Source organism: Oncorhynchus tshawytscha, linkage group LG15, assembly GCF_018296145.1.
Source record: "Oncorhynchus tshawytscha isolate Ot180627B linkage group LG15, Otsh_v2.0, whole genome shotgun sequence".
In the NCBI taxonomy this organism is placed as follows: domain Eukaryota; kingdom Metazoa; phylum Chordata; class Actinopteri; order Salmoniformes; family Salmonidae; genus Oncorhynchus; species Oncorhynchus tshawytscha.
In genome coordinates, this window is record NC_056443.1 from 38,637,675 (window position 1) to 38,660,174 (window position 22,500).

General features: G+C 44.0%; 1 protein-coding gene across 1 annotated transcript in view; it reads right to left on the reverse strand.

Moving 5' to 3' along the window:
* The window catches only part of LOC112238796 (sodium/hydrogen exchanger 9B2), a 47,714-nt gene that overhangs the window by 15,175 nt on the left and 10,039 nt on the right, over nucleotides 1–22,500 (reverse strand). Inside the window, 3 exon segments of the mRNA XM_042298553.1 lie at nucleotides 3,107–3,213; nucleotides 10,799–10,974; nucleotides 13,940–14,067. Of these exon segments, the coding sequence (XP_042154487.1) occupies nucleotides 3,107–3,213; nucleotides 10,799–10,974; nucleotides 13,940–14,067 (411 nt within the window).

Here is a 22,500-nt window from a genome sequence, read left to right on the forward strand (position 1 = left end):
GAGATAGACAGAGAGATAGACAGAGAGAGATAGACAGAGAGATAGACAGAGAGAGAGACAGAGAGAGAGACAGAGAGATAGACAGAGAGATAGACAGAGAGAGATAGACAGAGAGATAGACAGAGAGATAGACAGAGAGATAGACAGAGAGAGATAGACAGAGAGAGATAGACAGAGAGATAGACAGAGAGATAGACAGAGAGATAGACAGAGAGATAGACAGAGAGATAGACAGAGAGATAGACAGAGAGACTAAACCAGCAGACTCACATTTCAACAACCACAAACAAACATACTCCATGGGATCCCAAATGGAACCCTATTCCCTACAAAGTGCACTACTTTAGACCAGAGCCCTATAGAACCCTATTCCCTATATAGTGCACTACTTTAGACCAGAGCCCTATAGAACCCTATTCCCTATAGAGTGCACTACTTTAGACCAGGGCCCTATAGAACCCTATTCCCTACAAAGTGCACTACTTTAGACCAGAGCCCTATAGAAGTGCACTACTTTAGACCAGAGCCCTATAGAACCCTATTCCCTATAGAGTGCACTACTTTAGACCAGGGCCCTATAGAACCCTATTCCCTATATAGTGCACTACTTTAGACCAGAGCCCTACAGAACCCTATTCCCTATATAGTGCACTACTTTAGACCAGGGCCCTATGGAACCCTATTCCCTATATAGTGCACTACTTTAGACCAGGGCTCTATAGAACCCTATTCCCTATATAGTGCACTACTTTAGACCAGAACCCTATAGAACCCTATTCCCTATATAGTGCACTACTTTAGACCAGAGTCCTATAGAACCCTATTCCCTATACTGTGCACTACTTTAGACCAGGGCCCTATAGAACCCTATTCCCTACATAGTGCACTACTTTAGACCAGGGCCCTATAGAACCCAATTCCCTATATATAGTGCACTACTTTAGACCAGATCCCTATAGAACCCTATTCCCTATATAGTGCACTACTTTTGACCAGAACCCTATGGAACCCTATTCCCTATATAGTGCACTACTTTAGACCAGAGCCCTATAGAACCCTATTCCCTATATAGTGCACTACTTTAGACCAGAACCCTATAGAACCCTATTCCCTATATAGTGCACTACTTTAGACCAGAGCCCTATAGAACCCTATTCCCTATATTGTGCACTACTTTAGACCAGAGCCGTATAGAACCCTATTCCCTATATTGTGCACTACTTTAGACCAGAGCCCTATAGAATCCTATTCCCTATATAGTGCACTACTTTAGACCAGAGCCCTATAGGTGGATGGCTGCAAACTTTCTACTATTAAACTCGGACAAAACAGAGATGCTTGTTCTAGGTCCCAAAAAACAAAGAGATCTTCTGTTGAATCTGACAATTAATCTTAATGGTTGTACAGTCGTCTCAAATAAAACTGTGAAGGACCTTGGCGTTACTCTGGACCCTGATTTCTCTTTTGAAGAACATATCAAGACCATTTCAAGGACAGCTTTTTTCCATCTACGTAACATTGCAAAAATCAGAAACTTTCTGTCCAAAAATGATGCAGAAAAATTAATCCATGCTTTTGTCACTTCTAGGTTAGATTACTGCAATGCTCTACTTTCCGGCTACCCGGATAAAGCACTAAATAAACTTCAGTTAGTGCTAAATACGGCTGCTAGAATCCTGACTAGAACCCAAAAATTTGATCATATTACTCCAGTGCTAGCCTCTCTACACTGGCTTCCTGTCAAAGCAAGGGCTGATTTCAAGGTTTTACTGCTAACCTACAAAGCATTACATGGGCTTGCTCCTACCTATCTCTCTGATTTGGTCCTGCCGTACATACCTACACGTACGCTACGGTCACAAGACGCAGGCCTCCTAATTGTCCCTAGAATTTCTAAGCAAACAGCTGGAGGCAGGGCTTTCTCCTATAGAGCTCCATTTTTATGGAACGGTCTGCCTACCCATGTCAGAGACGCAAACTCGGTCTCAACCTTTAAGTCTTTACTGAAGACTCATCTCTTTAGTGGGTCATATGATTGAGTGTAGTCTGGCCCAGGAGTGAGAAGGTGAACGGAAAGGCTCTGGAGCAAAGAACCGCCCTTGCTGTCTCTGCCTGGCCGGTTCCCCTCTTTCCACTGGGATTCTCTGCCTCTAACCCTATTACAGGGGCTGAGTCACTGGCTTACTGGGGCTCTCTCATGCCGTCCCTGGAAGGGGTGCGTCACCTGATTGGGTTGATTCACTGATGTGGTCATCCTGTCTGGGTTGGCCCCCCTTGGGTTGTGCCGTGGCGGAGATGTTTGTGGGCTATACTCAGCCTTGTCTCAGGATGGTAAGTTGGTGGTTGAAGATATCCCTCTAGTGGTGTGGGGGCTGTGCTTTGGCAAAGTGGGTGGGGTTATATCCTTCCTGTTTGGCCCTGTCCGGGGGTGTCCTCGGATGGGGCCACAGTGTCTCCTGACACCTCCTGTCTCAGCCTCCAGTATTTATGCTGCAGTAGTTTGTGTTGGGGGGCTAGGGTCAGTTTGTTATATCTGGAGTACTTCTCCTGTCCTATTCGGTGTCCTGTGTGAATCTAAGTGTGCATTCTCTAATTCTCTCCTTCTCTCTTTCTTTCTCTCTCTCGGAGGACCTGAGCCCTAGGACCATGCCCCAGGACTACCTGACATGATGACTCCTTGCTGTCCCCAGTCCACCTGGCCATGCTGCTGCTCCAGTTTCAACTGTTCTGCCTTATTAGTATTGGACCATGCAGGTCATTTATGAACATTTGAACATCTTGGCCATGTTCTGTTATAATCTCCACCCGGCACAGCCAGAAGAGGACTGGCCACCCCACATAGCCTGGTTCCTCTCTAGGTTTCTTCCTAGGTTTTGGCCTTTCTAGGGAGTTTTTCCTAGCCACCATGCTTCTACACCTGCATTGCTTGCTGTTTGGGGTTTTAGGCTGGGTTTCTGTACAGCACTTTGAGATATCAGCTGATGTACGAAGGGCTATATAAAATAAAAAATACATTTGATTTGATTCGATATAGAACCCTATTCCCTATATAGTGCACTACTTTGGACCTGGACACTACAGGGAAGGAAGACAGATAGGTCTTTACCTGATCCTGACTGGGGAAGAAACAGATGAAGAGTCCTAGCACCAGGCCAGCCGCTGATCCTCCTACCACCTCTAGCACGCCTTTCATCACATTGAGCCATGTCGAGTCTACAGGAAACAGCCTTTAGTATGTTGAGACATGTAGAGACTACAGGAAACAGTCTTTAGTATGTTGAGACCTGTCGAGTCTACAGGAAACAGCCTTTAGTATGTTGAGACATGTAAAGTCTACAGGAAACAGCCTTTAGTATGTTGAGTCTACAGGAAACCGCCCTTAGTATGTTGAGTCTACAGGAAACAGCCCTTAGTATGTTGAGTCTACAGGAAACAGCCCTTAGTATGTTGAGACATGTAGAGTCTACAGGAAACAGCCTTTAGTATGTTGAGACATGTAGAGTCTACAGGAAACAGCCTTTAGTATGTTGAGACATGTAGAGTCTACAGGAAACAGCCTTTAGTATGTTGAGACATGTAGAGTCTACAGGAAACAGCCCTTAGTATGTTGAGACATGTAGAGTCTACAGGAAACAGCCTTTAGTATGTTGAGACATGTAGAGTCTACAGGAAACAGCCTTTAGTATGTTGACACATGTAGAGTCTACAGGAAACAGCCTTTAGTATGTTGAGACATGTAGAGTCTACAGGAAACAGCCTTTAGTATGTTGAGACATGTAGAGTCACAAAACAGCCTTTAGTATGTTGAGACATGTAGAGTCTACAGGAAACAGCCTTTAGTATGTTGAGACATGTAGAGTCTACTGGAAACAGCCCTTAGTATGTTGAGACATGTAGAGTCTACAGGAAACAGCCCTTTAGTATGTTGAGACATGTAGAGTCTACAGGAAACAGCCTTTAGTATGTTGAGACATGTAGAGTCTACAGGAAACAGCCTTTAGTATGTTGAGACATGTAGAGTCTACAGGAAACAGCCTTTAGTATGTTGAGACATGTAGAGTCTACAGGAAACAGCCTTAGTATGTGAGACATTAGAGTCTACAGGAAACAGCCTTTAGTATGTAGAGTCTACAGGAAACAGCCATTAGTATGTTGAGACATGTAGAGTCTACAGGAAACAGCCTTTAGTATGTTGAGACATGTAGAGTCTACAGGAAACAGCCTTTAGTATGTTGAGACATGTAGAGTCTACAGGAAACAGCCTTTAGTATGTTGAGACATGTAGAGTCTACAGGAAACAGCCTTTAGTATGTTGAGACATGTAGAGTCTACAGGAAACAGCCTTAGTAGTTGAGACATGTAGAGTCTACAGGAAACAGCCTTTAGTATGTTGAGACATGTAGAGTCTACAGGAAACAGCCTTTAGTATGTTGAGACATGTAGAGTCTACAGGAAACAGCCTTTAGTATGTTGAGACATGTAGAGTCTACAGGAAACAGCCCTTAGTATGTTGAGACATGTAGAGTCTACAGGAAACAGCCTTTAGTATGTTGAGACATGTAGAGTCTACAGGAAACAGCCCTTAGTATGTTGAGACATGTAGAGTCTACAGGAAACAGCCTTTAGTATGTTGAGACATGTAGAGTCTACAGGAAACAGCCTTTAGTATGTATGTAGAGACTACAGGAAACAGCCCTTAGTATGTTGAGACATGTAGAGTCTACAGGAAACAGCCTTTAGTATGTAGAGACTACTGGAAACAGCCCTTAGTATGTTGAGACAGTAGAGTCTACAGGAAACAGCCTTTAGTATGTAGAGACATGTAGAGTCTACAGGAAACAGCCTTTAGTATGTTTAGACATGTAGAGTCTACAGGAAACAGCCCTTTAGTATGTTGATACATGTAGAGTCTACAGGAAACAGCCTTTAGTATGTTGAGACATGTTGAGTCTACAGGAAACAGCCTTTAGTATGTTGAGACATGTAGAGTCTACAGGAAACAGCCTTTAGTATGTTGAGACATGTAGAGTCTACAGGAAACAGCCCTTTAGTATGTTGAGACATGTAGAGTCTACAGGAAACAGCCTTTAGTATGTTGAGACATGTAGAGTCTACAGGAAACAGCCTTTAGTATGTTGAGACATGTAGAGTCTACAGGAAACAGCCTTTAGTATGTTGAGACATGTAGAGTCTACAGGAAACAGCCTTTAGTATGTTGAGACATGTAGAGTCTACAGGAAACAGCCTTTAGTGTGTTGAGACATGTAGAGATTACACAGCCTTTAGTATGTTGAGCCATGTAGAGTCTACAAGAAACAGCCTTTAGTATGTTGAGACATGTAGAGTCTACAGGAAACAGCCTTTAGTGTGTTGAGACTACCGGAAACAGCCTTTAGTATGTTGAGTCTACAGGAAACAGCCATTAGTATGTTGAGTCTACAGGAACCCGCTCTTAGTATGTTGAGTCTACAGGAAACAGCCCTTAGTATGTTGAGACATGTAGAGTCTACAGGAAACAGCCTTTAGTATGTTGAGACATGTAGAGTCTACAGGAAACAGCCATTTAGTATGTTGACACATGTAGAGTCTACAGGAAACAGCCCTTAGTATGTTGAGCCATGTAGATTCTACAGGAAACAGCCTTTAGTATGTAGAGTCTACAGGAAACAGCCCTTTAGTATGTTGAGACATGTAGAGTCTACAGGAAACAGCCTTTAGTATGTTGAGACTAGTCTACAGGAAACAGCCTTTAGTATGTTGAGTCTACAGGAAACAGCCCTTAGTATGTTGAGACATGTAGAGTCTACAGGAAACAGCCTTTAGTATGTTGAGACATGTAGAGTCTACAGGAAACAGCCCTTTAGTATGTTGAGACATGTAGAGTCTACAAGAAACAGCCTTTAGTATGTTGAGACATGTAGAGTCTACAAGAAACAGCCTTTAGTATGTTGAGACATGTAGAGTCTACAGGAAACAGCCCTTTAGTATGTTGAGACATGTAGAGTCTACAGGAAACAGCCCTTTAGTATGTGAGACATGTAGAGTCTACAGGAAACAGCCTTTAGTGTGTTGAGACTACCGGAAACAGCCTTTAGTATGTTGAGTCTACAGGAAACAGCCCTTAGTATGTTGAGACATGTAGAGTCTACAGGAAACAGCCTTTAGTATTTTGAGACATGTAGAGTCTACAGGAAACAGCCCTTAGTGTGTTGAGACAGTAGAGTCTACAGGAAACAGCCTTTAGTATGTTGAGACATGTAGAGTCTACAGGAAACAGCCTTTAGTATGTTGAGACATGTAGAGTCTACAGGAAACAGCCCTTTAGTATGTTGAGACATGTAGAGTCTACAGGAAACAGCCTTTAGTATGTTGAGACATGTAGAGTCTACAGGAAACAGCCTTTAGTATGTTGAGTCTACAGGAAACAGCCCTTAGTATGTTGAGACATGTAGAGTCTACAGGAAACAGCCTTTAGTATGTTGAGTCTACAGGAAACAGCCCTTAGTATGTTGAGACATGTAGAGTCTACAGGAAACAGCCTTTAGTATGTTGAGACATGTAGAGTCTACAGGAAACAGCCTTTAGTATGTTGAGACATGTAGAGTCTACAGGAAACAGCCTTTAGTATGTTGAGTCATGTAGAGTCTACAGGAAACAGCCTTTAGTATGTTGAGACATGTAGAGTCTACAGGAAACAGCCTTTAGTATGTTGAGACATGTAGAGTCTACAGGAAACAGCCTTTAGTATGTTGAGACATGTAGAGTCTACAGGAAACAGCCTTTAGTATGTTGAGACATGTAGAGTCTACAGGAAACAGCCCTTAGTATGTTGAGACATGTAGAGTCTACAGGAAACAGCCTTTAGTATGTTGAGACATGTAGAGTCTACAGGAAACAGCCTTTAGTATGTTGAGACATGTAGAGTCTACAGGAAACAGCCTTTAGTATGTTGAGACATGTAGAGTCTACAGGAAACAGCCTTTAGTGTGTTGAGACTACCGGAAACAGCCTTTAGTATGTTGAGTCTACAGGAAACAGCCCTTAGTATGTTGAGACATGTAGAGTCTACAGGAAACAGCCTTTAGTATGTTGAGTCTACAGGAAACAGCCTTTAGTATGTAGAGTCTACAGGAAACAGCCTTTGTATGTTGAGACATGTAGAGTCTACAGGAAACAGCCATTAGTATGTTGAGACATGTAGAGTCTACAGGAAACAGCCCTTAGTATGTTGACACATGTAGAGTCTACAGGAAACAGCCCTTAGTATGTTGAGACATGTAGAGTCTACAGGAAACAGCCTTTAGTATGTTGAGACATGTAGAGTCTACAGGAAACAGCCTTTAGTATGTTGAGACATGTAGAGTCTACAGGAAACAGCCTTTAGTATGTTGAGACATGTAGAGTCTACAGGAAACAGCCTTTAGTATGTTGAGACATGTAGAGTCTACAGGAAACAGCCCTTAGTATGTTGAGACATGTAGAGTCTACAGGAAACAGCCCTTTAGTATGTTGAGACATGTAGAGTCTACAGGAAACAGCCTTTAGTGTGTTGAGACTACCGGAAACAGCCTTTAGTATGTTGAGCCATGTAGAGTCTACAGGAAACAGCCTTTAGTATGTTGAGACATGTAGAGTCTACAGGAAACAGCCTTTAGTATGTTGAGACTACAGGAAACAGCCCTTAGTATGTTGAGACATGTAGAGTCTACAGGAAACAGCCCTTAGTATGTTGAGACATGTAGAGTCTACAGGAAACAGCCCTTAGTGTGTTGAGACATGTAGAGTCTACAGGAAACAGCCTTTAGTATGTTGAGACATGTAGAGTCTACAGGAAACAGCCTTTAGTATGTTGAGACATGTAGAGTCTACAGGAAACAGCCTTTAGTATGTTGAGACATGTAGAGTCTACAGGAAACAGCCCTTAGTATGTTGAGACATGTAGAGTCTACAGGAAACAGCCTTTAGTATGTTGAGACATGTAGAGTTACAGGAAACAGCCTTTAGTATGTTGAGACTACCGGAAACAGCCTTTAGTGTGTTGAGACATGTAGAGATTACAGGAAACAGCCTTTAGTATGTTGAGACATGTAGAGTCTACAGGAAACAGCCTTTAGTATGTTGAGACATGTAGAGTCACAGGAAACAGCCTTTAGTATGTTGAGACATGTAGAGTCTACAGGAAACAGCCTTTAGTATGTTGAGACATGTAGAGTCTACAGGAAACAGCCTTTAGTATGTTGAGACATGTAGAGTTACAGGAAACAGCCTTTAGTATGTTGAGACATGTAGAGTCTACAGGAAACAGCCTTTAGTATGTTGAGACATGTAGAGTCTACAGGAAACAGCCTTTAGTATGTTGAGACATGTAGAGTCTACAGGAAACAGCCTTTAGTATGTTGAGACATGTAGAGTCTACAGGAAACAGCCTTTAGTATGTTGAGACATGTAGAGTCTACAGGAAACAGCCTTTAGTATGTTGAGACATGTAGAGTCTACAGGAAACAGCCCTTTAGTATGTTGAGACATGTAGAGTCTACAGGAAACAGCCTTTAGTATGTTGAGACATGTAGAGATTACAGGAAACAGCCTTTAGTATGTTGAGACATGTAGAGTCTACAGGAAACAGCCTTTAGTATGTTGAGCCATGTAGAGTCTACAAGAAACAGCCTTTAGTATGTTGAGACATGTAGAGTCTACAGGAAACAGCCCTTTAGTATGTTGAGACATGTAGAGTCTACAGGAAACTGCCCTTTAGTATTTTGAGACATGTAGAGTCTATAGGAAACAGCCCTTTAGTATGTTGAGACATGTAGAGTCTACAGGAAACTGCCTTTAGTATGTTGAGTCTACACGAAACAGCCCTTAGTATGTTGAGACATGTAGAGTCTACAGGAAACTGCCCTTAGTGTGTTGAGACAGTAGAGTCTACAGGAAACAGCCTTTAGTATGTTGAGACATGTAGAGTCTACAGGAAACAGCCCTTAGTATGTAGAGTCTACAGGAAACAGCCCTTAGTATGTTGAGACATGTAGAGTCTACAGGAAACAGCCTTTAGTATGTAGAGTCTACAGGAAACAGCCCTTAGTGTGTTGAGACAGTAGAGTCTACAGGAAACAGCCTTTAGTATGTTGAGTCTACACAAAACAGCCCTTAGTATGTTGAGACATGTAGAGTCTACAGGAAACAGCCCTTTAGTATGTTGAGACATGTAGAGTCTACAGGAAACAGCCTTTAGTGTGTTGAGACTTCCGGAAACAGCCTTTAGTATGTTGAGCCATGTAGAGTCTACAAGAAACAGCCTTTAGTATGTTGAGACATGTAGAGTCTACAGGAAACAGCCCTTTAGTATGTTGAGACATGTAGAGTCTACAGGAAACAGCCCTTTAGTATGTTGAGACATGTAGAGTCTACAGGAAACAGCCTTTAGTATGTTGAGACATGTAGAGTCTACAGGAAACAGCCTTTAGTATGTTGACACATTGAGTCTACAGGAAACAGCCTTTAGTATGTTGAGACATGTAGAGTCTACAGGAAACAGCCTTTAGTATGTTGACACATGTAGAGTCTACAGGAAACAGCCTTTAGTATGTTGAGACATGTAGAGTCTACAGGAAACAGCCTTTAGTATGTTGACACATGTAGAGTCTACAGGAAACAGCCTTTAGTATGTTGAGACATGTAGAGTCTACAGGAAACAGCCCTTAGTATGTTGAGACATGTAGAGTCTACAGGAAACTGCCCTTAGTATGTAGAGACTACCGGAAACAGCCCTTAGTATGTTGAGACATGTAGAGTTTACACAAAACAGCCCTTTAGTATGTTGAGACATGTAGAGTCTACAGGAAACAGCCCTTTAGTATGTTGAGACATGTAGAGTCTACAGGAAACAGCCCTTAGTATGTAGAGACTACCGGAAACAGCCCTTAGTATGTTGAGACATGTAGAGTCTACAGGAAACAGCCCTTTAGTATGTTGAGACATGTAGAGTCTACAGGAAACTACCGGAAACAGCCCTTAGTATGTAGATGTTGAGACATGTAGAGTCTACAGGAAACAGCCCTTAGTATGTTGAGACATGTAGAGTCTACAGGAAACAGCCTTTAGTATGTTGAGACATGTAGAGTCTACAGGAAACAGCCCTTAGTATGTTGAGACATGTAGAGTCTACAGGAAATAGCCCTTAGTATGTTGAGACATGTAGAGTCTACAGGAAACAGACAGAGTTTCAGAGTTAACCTTAATCATTACCTTAACTATTCAGAGTTAACCTTAATCATTACCTTAACTATTCAGAGTTAACCTTAATCATTACCTTAACTATTCAGAGTTAACCTTAATCATTACCTTAACTATTCAGAGTTAACCTTAATCATTACCTTAACTATTCAGAGTTAACCTTAATCATTACCTTAACTATTCAGAGTTAACCTTAATCATTACCTTAACTATTCAGAGTTCACCTTAATCATTACCTTAACTATTCAGAGTTCACCTTAATCATTACCTTAACTATTCAGAGTTCACCTTAATCATTACCTTAACTATTCAGAGTTAACCTTAATCATTACCTTAACTATTCAGAGTTAACCTTAATCATTACCTTAACTAGTCAGAGTTAACCTTAAGAACGTGTACTTAATGCCTAAACTTAAACCTAACCTTAAAAATTCAGAGTTTGTATCTAAACTTCACCTTAAACACTTTTTTGAAATGTGACGTTCCACATGGATGTGTGTGTGTGTGTGTGTGCGTGCTCATGCGTGCGTGTGTATGTCTAATGTACATCCAGGTGTGTTACCTGAGGCAAAGGCCACGCCCAGAGAGGTGGTGAATGCTGTGATGGCCAGGATGTCATCAAAACTCCCAGCAGCCATCAGCAGAGTAGGGATTCCCTTCTCCACACCGTAGCCATCCTTCTGGAGTAACAACATGGAGGGCACCACCACCGCTGGGGATACAGCACTCAGAACAAACCTAGAGACAGAGAGGGAGAGAGAGAGAGAGAGAGAGGGAGAAAGAGAGGGAGATAGAGAGAGAGGGAGAGAGGGAGGGAGAGAGGGAGGGGGAGAGATGGAGAGAGAGAATGAGACATCAGAGAGAGAGAGAATGAGACAGCGAGAGAGAGAGAGAGAGAAAAAGGGAGAGAGAGAGAGAAAAAAAAAGGGAGAGAGAGAGAGAGATTAAAATAGTCTGCAGCACCCGGCCTCACCCTACTAGAATCTGAAGTCAAATGTCTACTCTTTGCTGATGATCTGGTGCTTCTGTCACCAACCAAGGAGGGCCTACAGCAGCACCTAGATCTTCTGCACAGATTCTGTCAGACCTGGACCCTGACAGTAAATCTCAGTAAGACCAAAATACTGGTGTTCCAAAAAAGGTCCAGTCGCCAGGACCACAAATACAAATTCCATCTAGACACTGTTGCCCTTGAGGACACAAAAAACTATACATACCTTGGCCTAAACATCAGCACCACAGGTAACTTCCCCAAAGTTGTGAACGATCTGAGAGACAAGAAGGGCCTTCTATGCCATCCAAAGGAACCTAAATTTCAACATACCAATTAGGATCTGGCTAAAAATACTTGAATCAGTCATAGAGCCCATTGTGAGGTCTGGGGTCCTCTCTCTAACCAAGAATTCACAAAATGGGACAAACACCAAATTGAGACTCTGCACGCAGAATTCTGCAAAAATATCTTCCGTGTACAACGTAGAACACCAAATAATGCAGAGCAGAATTAGGCCGATACCCACTAATTATCAAAATCCAGAAAAGAGCCGTTAAATTCTACAACCACCTAAAAGGAAGTGATTCCCAAACCTTCCATAACAAAGCCATCACCTACAGAGAGATGAACCTGGAGAAGAGTCCCCTAAGCAAGCTGGTCCTGGGTCTCTGTTCACAAACACAAACAGACCCCACAGAGCCCCAGGACAGCAACACAATTAGACCCAACCAAATCACGAGAAAACAAAAAGATAATTACTTGACACATTGGAAATAATTAACAAAAAAACAGAGCAAACTAGAATGCTATTTGGCCCTAAACAGAGAGTACACAGTGGCAGAATACCCGACCACTGTGACTGACCCAAACTTAAGGAAAGCTTTGACTATGTACAGACTCAGTGAGCATAGCCTTGCTATTGGGAAAGGTCACCGTAGGCAGACCTGGCTCTCAAGAGAAGACAGGCTATGTCCTCACTGCCCACAAAATGAGGTAGAAACTGAGCTGCACTTCCTAACCTCCTGCCCAATGTATGACCATATTAGAGAGACATATTTCCCTCAGATTACACAGATCCACAAAGAATTCGAAAACAAACCCAATTTTGATAAACTCCCATATCTACTGGGTGAAATACCACAGTGTGCCATCACAGCAGCAAGATTTGTGACCTGTTGCCACAAGAAAAGGGCAACCAGTGAAGAACAAACACCATTGTAAATACAACCCATATTTATGCTTATTTATTTTCCCTTGTGTACTTTAACCATTTGTACATTGTTACAACACTGTATATATATATATATATATATATATATATATATATATACAGTGGGGCAAAAAAGTATTTAGTCAGCCACCAATTGTGCAAGTTCTCCCACTTAAAAAGATGAGAGAGGCCTGTCCTGACTTCCTAGTTAATTACAGTTACATGATTAATCAGTTTAATTGCGTAATACTAATTACAGAGAGTTATTTGATAAAAACGAATTATTCAGTTAATGATAGTAAAGACACGACACTACTATCACTGACCTCAACCCAGAGTCTCTCAGAGCGTTCACAGTCAGCCCACTGACACCCATATCAGACCACAGCAAAATCACAGTCTACTTGAACAGAGCAATACTCAATCTTGAAGCATCAAAGGAACGGAATAATATTAAGAAATGCTATAGATGGAAGGAAAGTAGTGTGGAAACCTAACAAAACACTATTAGGCAACAAATTCAATCCCTTCTAGACAACTTCCCGGACAAAATGTTTCACTGTAATAGTGAAGATGTAAACCTGACAGTAGAAAACCTAAACAGGATATTTGACCTCTCAGCTTCCCTATCAAATCTAAAAAATGTCAAGCAGACAACCTAAGAAAATGAACAACAATGACAAATGGTTTGATGAAGAATGCAAAAACCTAAGAAAGAAATTGAGAAACCTGTCCAACCAAAAACATAGAGACTCAGAAAACCTGAGTCTACGCCTTCACTATGGTGAATCACTAAAACAATACAGAAATACGGAAAAAGAAGGAACAGCACGTCAGAAATCAGCTCAATATATTATAATATTATAAGATTATAATATAATCCATAGAATCAAACCACCTCTGGGAAAATTTGGACTCACTAAACAATTAACAACATGAAGAATTATGTATCTATCTGAAACAGGGATAAATGGATAAACCACTTCTCCAGTCTTTTTGGCTCTATAACAAAGAACAAACAGCAAAAACATATACATGATCAAATACAAATGTTAGAATCAACTATTAAAGACTCCCAGAACCCACTGGATTCCAGAACAAACCTGATTCCAGAACCCACTGGATTCCAGAACAAACCTGATTCCAGAACCCACTGGATTCCAGAACAAACCTGATTCCAGAACCCACTGGATTCCAGAACCCACTGGATTCTCCAATGACATTGAAGGAATTATAGGACAAAATACAAACCCTCCAACCCAAAATGGTAGCACTGTGTTGAGGTGTGAGTTTATCCCAGTACGAATCCCCAGACCCAGGGCAAGCCCATCAGGAAGTGAGACATCACAGCTACTGTTATCTAGAGGTAACACTGTGTTGAGGTGTGTGTGTGTGTTTACCCCAGTACGAATCCCCAGACCCAGGGCAAGCCCATCAGGAAGTGAGACATCACAGCTACTGTTGTCTAGAGGTAACACTGTGTTGAGGTGTGAGTTTACCCCAGTACGAATCCCCAGACCCAGGGCAAGCCCATCAGGAAGTGAGACATCACAGCTACTGTTGATGCCTCCACTGTACACGGTCCTACTGCCAGTCGCACACACACCGCCTTGAGTCTGTGGAGAGCCTGTTGAACACATACACCTTCAGCTGTAAAAACCATGGCGAAAACTGTCTGTCTGTCTGTCTGTCTGTCTGTCTGTCTGTCTGTCTGTCTGTCTGTCTGTCTGTCTGTCTGTCTGTCTGTCTGTCTGTCTGTCTGTCTGTCTGTCTGTCTGTGAGTCTGTCTGTCTGAATCTGTCAGTCTGTCAAGCCTGTCTGTCTGTCTGTCTGTCTGTCTGTCTGTCTATCTATCTGTACTGTCTGTCTGTCTCTCTCTCCCTCCCTCTCTCTGTCTCTCTCTGTTGCTTATGTGTCACAGATGAATAAAGTGGTGGTGGTTTTCTTAAAGAAGAGGGTCTTGTTGATCAGCTATGGTTGAGCATGGTGTACTTCTTAAAGAAGTGTCTTGTTGATCGTATGGTTGAGCATGGTGTATTTCTTAAAGAAGAGGGTCTTGTTGATTGTATGGTTGAGCATGGTGTACTTCTTAAAGAAGTGTCTTGTTGATCGTATGGTTGAGCATGGTGTACTTCTTAAAGAAGAGGGTCTTGTTGATCGTATGGTTGAGCATGGTGTACTTCTTAAAGAAGTCTGTCTTGTTGATTGTATGGTTGAGCATGGTGTACTTCTTAAAGAAGTGTCTTGTTGATCATATGGTTGAGCATGGTGTACTTCTTAAAGAAGTGTCTTGTTGATCGTATGGTTGAGCATGGTGTACTTCTTAAAGAAGTGTCTTGTTGATCGTATGGTTGAGCATGGTGTACTTCTTAAAGAAGAGTGTCTTGTTGATCGTATGGTTGAGCATGGTGTACTTCTTAAAGAAGTGTCTTGTTGATTGTATGGTTGAGCATGGTGTATTTCTTAAAGAAGAGGGTCTTGTTGATCGTATGGTTGAGCATGGTGTACTTCTTAAAGAAGAGTGTCTTGTTGATCGTATGGTTGAGCATGGTGTACTTCTTAAAGAAGAGTGTCTTGTTGATCGGATGGTTGAGCATGGTGTACTTCTTAAAGAAGAGTGTCTTGTTGATCGTATGGTTGAGCATGGTGTACTTCTTAAAGAAGAGTGTCTTGTTGATCGTATGGTTGAGCATGGTGTACTTCTTAATGTTTATTCAAGTTAGGCTGCTTTTTTCTCCATAAACAAGGGTAACGATTTTGAATGACCTCCGTTTATTCCCAATGAGCTATTGGAGCGTGCGTTATTACGGTTTGGGAAATTTGCAAGTTCAGTTAAGATTGTTCCATTGGGTTGCAAACACTCGGCGTTGAACCAGGTTCTGTCATTTAAAACACCCGGCTTTGAAACAGGTTCTGTCATTTAAAACACTCGGCTTTGAAACAGGTTCTGTCTTTTTTGAAACAGGTTAAAACACTCCGTTTATTCCCAATGAGCTATTGGAGCGTGCGTTGAAACAGGGTTAAAACACTGGAAACAGGTTTGTCAAAACAGTTGAAACAGGTTCTGTCATTTCCGGCGTTGAACCAGGTTCTGTCATTTAAAACACTCGGCTTTGAAACAGGTTCTGTCATTTAAAACACTCGGCTTTGAAACAGGTTCTGTCATTTAAAACACTCGGCTTTGAAACAGGTTCTGTCATTTAAAACACTCGGCTTTGAAACAGGTTCTGTCATTTAAAACACTCGGCTTTGAAACAGGTTCTGTTGTTTCGGCGACAGGTGTTTCTGTTTTTGGACTCACCGGAGCAGACTTTGGAGTTATCGTTTAAAATCTAGTATGACAATACACCGTATATGGCTTATCCTAGTACGGGTAGACAACAGTTTTTTGAGTGCGGGGATGTTGGCCATAAGCGACATGCTTGCCCGAAAAGGGAGAAGGCAGAGGGAGGGACGCAGGTGGTCCTCGTAACACCTGGGCCCACTGATGTAGGGAGAGGTGGGTCGACAGCGGTAGAGCAGCCACAAGCACCTGTTGCTGAGGAACAAGTTATCCGTGTTGAGGGCACGGGGTTGCAACTTGTATTAGAGGGAAATGTTATGCAGCAGAAAAATATTGTTGTAGAAGGTAAGGATGTATCTGAAGAGCCAGTTCCTCAGACTGGTGAGGAGGTGCCCAGTACGAGTGCTGGGGTACAGGAGGGGGTTCATGTGGAGCTAATCTCTCAGGTAGTGGAGGAGATGCCCACTACGAGTAATGAGGTTCAGGTGGGGCTAGTCTCTCAGGTAGTGGAGGAGATGCCCACCACGAGTAATGAGGTTCAGGTGGGGCTAGTCTCTCAGGTAGTGGAGGAGCTGCCCACACGAGTAATGAGGTTCAGGTAGGGCTAGTCTCCCAGGTAGTGGAGGAGATGCCCACTACGAGTAATGAGGTTCAGGTGGGGCTAGGCTCCCAGGTAGTGGAGGAGATGCCCACTACGAGTAATGAGGTTCAGGTGGGGCTAGTCTCTCAGGTAGTGGAGGAGATGCCCACTATGAGTAATGAGGTTCAGGTGGGGCTAGTCTCCCAGGTAGTGGAGGAGATGCCCACTACGAGTAATGAGGTTCAGGTGGGGCTAGTCTCCCAGGTAGTGGAGGAGATGCCCACTACGAGTAATGAGGTTCAGGTGGGGCTAGTCTCCCAGGTAGTGGAGGAGATGCCCACTATGAGTAATGAGGTTCAGGTGGGGCTAGTCTCTCATTTAGTGGAGGAGATGCCCACTACGAGTAATGAGGTTCAGGTGGGCTAGGCTCCCAGGTAGTGGAGGAGATGCCCCCGAGTAATGGGGTACAGGAGGGGGTTCAGGTGGAGCTAGGCTCCCAGGTAGTGGAGGAGATGCCCACTATGAGATGAGGTTCAGGTGGGGCTAGTCTCTCAGGTAGTGGAGGAGATGCCCACTATGAGTAATGAGGTTCAGGTGGGGCTAGTCTCCCAGGTAGTGGAGGAGATGCCCACTATGAGTAATGAGGTTCAGGAGGGGCTAGGCTACCAGGTAGTGGAGGAGATGCCCACCATGAGTAATGAGGTTCAGGAGGGGCTAGGCTACCAGGTAGTGGAGGAGATGCCTGGCACGAGTGATGGGCTGCAAGTGGGGAGTGTTGAGAGGGATGTGGCAGAGGGGAGTCAGACTGTGGCCTCAGTTGAGGAGGATCAGGAGAAGGATATGGATATCTCTATTGATAAGATAGCAGCTGGTGACGACTCAATTTACAATCTAGATGGTAAATGGGTTCCTGGATCAGACTTTGGGGAAATCTGTCAAATTGGCAGATTTTTTTTATGTTGATAAGTTTGTGAGGTCAGCTGTAATGTTACAGAAGGCTATGGGGTTAGACCAGTTGAGTGAGAAGAAGCGTTTTCACTGGAGGAGATTTGTTAATGCTGTCACAGCAGCAAAAGGTGGTGGGAAACGTGGTCAGGTTCAGAGAACATGAAAACAATGATGATGATCATGCCTCATAGGGTGTTTTTTCTCTTTGTCTGGTTTCTCTGTGGTTTCTTCTGCCTTTCTTTTCTCTTTTCTACATGGAGGTACTAAGGTTCTCTCGGTATTAATGGGGGAAGGGACAGGAATAAGAGGGCTTGGGTGTTAGAAGTAATTAGAAGTAGAAGTAGTTTTCCTACAGGAGACACATAGCAATGAGGAAAATGAGGTTGACTGGGGTATGTGGTGGGAGGGGCAGCATGTACTCAGTCATGGTACTAATTTCAGTGCTGGGGGGACATTTTGTTTTCCTCAGGCTTAGGGGTGACTGTGGTATCTACAACAGAGATTGTCAAGGGACGGGTTTTATTGGTCACAGTGGATGTTATGTTTTTTTTATTTGTTTCGTTTTTTTAATGTTTATGCTCCTAATGAGGGTACAGAGCGTACTGTTGTTTTTGATAAAGTAAAGGAAACCTTAAGACAGTGTTACCAATAGGGGTGTATAGTTTTATGGGGGGACTGGAACTCTGTGATCAAGAGGGGTGTATAGTTTTTGTGGATTTTTACTCTGCCCTCTATAAGGCAGAGGATTGTGATTCTCTGTGTACTCAATAGTTGTTACATGGTCTTTCTCAATTGGGCCCTGAGCAGAGAGTTGCTTTGGACTCTGACATGGGGTGCGTCACCTGAGTGGGTTGATTCACTGATGTGGTCATCCTGTCTGGGTTGGCGCCCCCCCTTGGGTTGTGCCATGGCGGAGATCTTTGTGGGCTATACTCAGCCTTGTCTCAGGATGGTAAGTTGGTGGTTGAAGATATCCCTCTAGTGGTGTGGGAGCTGTGCTTTGGCAAAGTGGGTGGGGTTATATCCTTCCTGTTTGGCCCTGTCCGGGGGTGTCCTCGGATGGGGCCACAGTGTCTCCTGACCCCTCCTGTCTCAGCCTCCAGTATTTATGCTGCAGTAGTTTATGTGTCGGGGGGCTAGGGTCAGTTTGTTATATCTGGAGTACTTCTCCTGTCCTATTCGGTGTCCTGTGTGAATCTAAGTGTGCGTTCTCTAATTCTCTCCTTCTCTCTTTCTTTCTCTCTCTCGGAGGACCTGAGCCCTAGGAACATGCCCCAGGACTACCTGACATGATGACTCCTTGCTGTCCCCAGTCCACCTGGCCGTGCTGCTGCTCCAGTTTCAACTGTTCTGCCTTATTATTATTCGACCATACTGGTAATTTATGAACATTTGAACATCTTGGCCATGTTCTGTTATAATCTCCACCCGGCACAGCCAGAAGAGGACTGGCCACCCCACATAGCCTGGTTCCTCTCTAGGTTTCTTCCTAGGTTTTGGCCTTTCTAGGGAGTTTTTCCTAGCTACCGTGCTTCTACACCTGCATTGCTTGCTGTTTGGGGTTTTAGGCTGGGTTTCTGTACAGCACTTTGAGATATCAGCTGATGTACGAAGGGCTATATAAATACATTTGTTTTGATTTGATTTGACATTACACTGAAAGAGCTGTCCACAGCAGTTATGCCGCTCTCAACAGGCCCCTGGCATCGATGGTTTACCATCTGAGTTCTATAAGCACGTTTGGGGGTCTATTCGGGAGGATTTTTATGAAGTGGTGTGTGAATCTTTTCATGAGGGTTCTCTTTCTGTATCCTGTCAATGTGAGGTGCTTTCATTGTTGCCAAAAAAGGGGATTTGGCTCTTATATAAAATTGGCGACCTATTGCATAGCTGTGTGCAGAATATAAAATGTATCTAAATGTCTCTCAAACAGGTTGAAAGAATATCTGGGGCTGTTGGTCCACAAGGACAAGTCTGACTGTGTACCTGACCACTCTATAGTTGATAACCTGTTTCTGATAAGAGATGTTTTAGACATTTGTCAACTGTCTGATGCGAATGTGGGTTTACTTTCTTTGGATCAGGAGAAGGCTTTTGACCGTGTGGACCACCAGTACTTGTTCAAGACAATGAAAGCCTTTGGGTTTGGGGATGTTTTTTTGTCTTGGATGAGTTTACTGTATGCTGGGACCTCATGTATGGTGAAGGTGGTTTGAGTTGCCCCATCCATTTTCAAAGGGGCATCAGGCAGGGGTGCCCAATTTCAGGGCAGTTATATTGTCTGGCAAATTGAACCAATGCTTTGTTTTTTAAGAGTGAAGCTTACTGGTTCCTCTGTGCCAGGAGTAACGAAGTGTCCCGAGATAGCACTTTTTTATTACAGGGGCTGAGGATGTTAAGGTTCTCTCAAACGCTCAAAAGGTGTATGAAGGGGCCTCCTCAGCTAGAGTCAATTGGGGAAAGAGTGAATCGCTGTGGGCAGGTCAGCTTCAGACGGGGTCCGCTCCACGGTTACCAGGGGTGTTTCAGACGGGGTCCGCTCCACGGTTACCAGGGGGGCTTCAGACTGGGTCCGCCCCACGGTTACAAGGGGGACTTCAGACTGGGTCTGCTCCACGGTTACCATGGGGGCTTCAGATAGGGTCTGCTCCACGGTTACCAGGGGGCTCAGATAGGGTCTGCTCCACGGTTACCAGGGGGGCTTCAGACTGGGTCTGCTCCACAGTTACCAGGGGGGCTTCAGTGGGGCAGAGATGGGATGATTCAATGAGAGAGACTTTGGGGGGTTTTCTAGGCTCTGATGGGTGTAGTGGAGAAGGTGGGGCGGCAGCGTAGCCTAGTGGTTAGAGCGTTGGACCGGAAGGTTGCGAGTTCAAACCCCCGAGCTGACAAGGTACAAATCTGTCGTTCTGCCCCGGAACAGGCAGTTAACCCACTGTTCCCAGGCTGTCATTGAAAATAAGAATGTGTTCTTAACTGACTTGCCTGGTTAAATAAAGGTAAAAAAATAAAAATATATATTTTTTTTTTTTAAAGTGTCAAGACTGTCAAGGTGGAAATGGGTGCTACTCCAGCTGTCTTATAGGGGACGGGTCCTGGTAGCTAATAATCTTGCTGCTTCTACCCTGTGACACAGACTAATGATTTTACAGCCACCAAAGAGTCTGATACAAGAGCTTCAGAGGACCCTTGTCAATTTCTTCTGGTCTGGACAACACTGGATTAAAGCTGCAGCCCTGTACCTGCCGCTGCACGAGGTGGGCAAGGCCTGGTGGACATTTCTTCCAGGATCATGGCTTTCCGGCTTCAAGCAGCCCAGAGACTGTTGTACTGTGTTGGTTCCAGCAGCCCAGAGACTGTTGTACTGTGTTGGTTCCAGCAGCCCAGAGACTGTTGTACAGTGAAGGTTCTAGCAGTCCAGAGACTGTTGTACTGTGATGGTTCTAGCAGTCCAGAGACTGTTGTACTGTGTTGGTTCCAGCAGCCCAGAGACTGTTGTACAGTGAAGGTTCTAGCAGTCCAGAGACTGTTGTACTGTGATGGTTCTAGCAGTCCAGAGACTGTTGTACTGTGATGGTTCTAGCAGTCCAGAGACTGTTGTACAGTGATGGTTCTAGCAGCCCAGAGACTGTTGTACTGTGATGGTTCTAGCAGCCCAGAGACTGTTGTACAGTGATGGTTCTAGCAGCCCAGAGACTGTTGTACAGTGATGGTTCTAGCAGCCCAGAGACTGTTGTAGAGTGACGGTTCTAGCAGCCCAGAGACTGTTGTACAGTGATGGTTCTAGCAGCCCAGAGACTGTTGTACAGTGATGGTTCTAGCAGCCCAGAGACTGTAGTACTGTGATGGTTCTAGCAGCCCAGAGACTGTTGTACTGTGATGGTTCTAGCAGCCCAGAGACTGTTGTACAGTGATGGTTCTAGCAGCCCAGAGACTGTTGTACTGTGACGGTTCTAGCAGCCCAGAGACTGTTGTACTGTGATGGTTCTAGCTGGGTTGACAACAGCCTACACACTGATGAGGAGAGCGGGCTCTTTGGGCTTAGACAAGCACCCTTTCCTCTTAAAGCTATAGAGGAGGGTGATTTGTCTGGCCTGTCTCCATTCTATAAGTCTGTTATACAGGCTTGGAGAGTTTCATCTTAAAGCTATAGAGGAGGGTGATTTGTCTGGCCTGTCTATTCTATAAGTCTGTTATACAGGCTTGGAGAGTTTCATCTTAAAGCTATAGAGGAGGGTGATTTGTCTGGCCTGTCTCTATTCTATAAGTCTGTTTTACAGGCTTGGAGAGTTTCATCTTAAAGCTACAGAGGAGGGTGATTTGTCTGGCCTGTCTCTATTCTATAAGTCTGTTATACAGGCTTGGAGAGTTTCATCTTAAAGCTACAGAGGAGGGTGATTTGTCTGGCCTGTCTCTATTCTATAAGTCTGTCTTACAGGCTTGGAGAGTTTCATCTTAAAGCTATAGAGGAGGGTGATTTGTCTGGCCTGTCTCCATTCTATAAGTCTGTTATACAGGCTTGGAGAGTTTCATCTTAAAGCTATAGAGGAGGGTGATTTGTCTGGCCTGTCTATTCTATAAGTCTGTTATACAGGCTTGGAGAGTTTTCAACATGTCCCGTAAGGCCGGTACGCCACCAGAGATGTGGCTTTTTGAAGAGCCTCTTTTTTATAACACTGCCATCTAGTCCTGTGCTCTGGGTTCAGCCTGTTTGGTGTGGGGTGTACTAAGCTGGGTCATCTTATGTGGAGCAGCAGCAGATCGCTGGAGGAGCTGGAGAAAGAGTGGGGATCCGGTCTTCTCGCCTACTGAGGAAGGTCGTCGCTGAGGTCTGTGACTCCTTGCCAGTGCTTCATCTGCAGTATGTGACTGACACTTCCAATTCTGATCGGTGGAAGGAGGGTCTGGATTATGTGTTCCCTGCACTGATTGTCAGTGCTGCGATGGGGGCATTTGAAGAGGACGTGGGGATGCTGCTTTCCTTCGATACCCCGGAGCTGGGGGAGTTCAAGGAGGTGGGCGGGTTCAAGGAGGTGGGAAAGAAGGCCATTTACAACATTTGTGTAAAAGTGTCCCATGCCTCTTCCCTGGAAGGGGTCAAATCTACGAGGTGGGCGGGTATGTTTGGTCCAGGTGCCCCCCCCATAAGGCTGTTGGCGGTCTTTATACAAACTGCCTATTGATAAGAGGACAGCTGACCTCCAATGGAGGATAATACATGGAGCCATAGCCACCAATATGCATCTGGT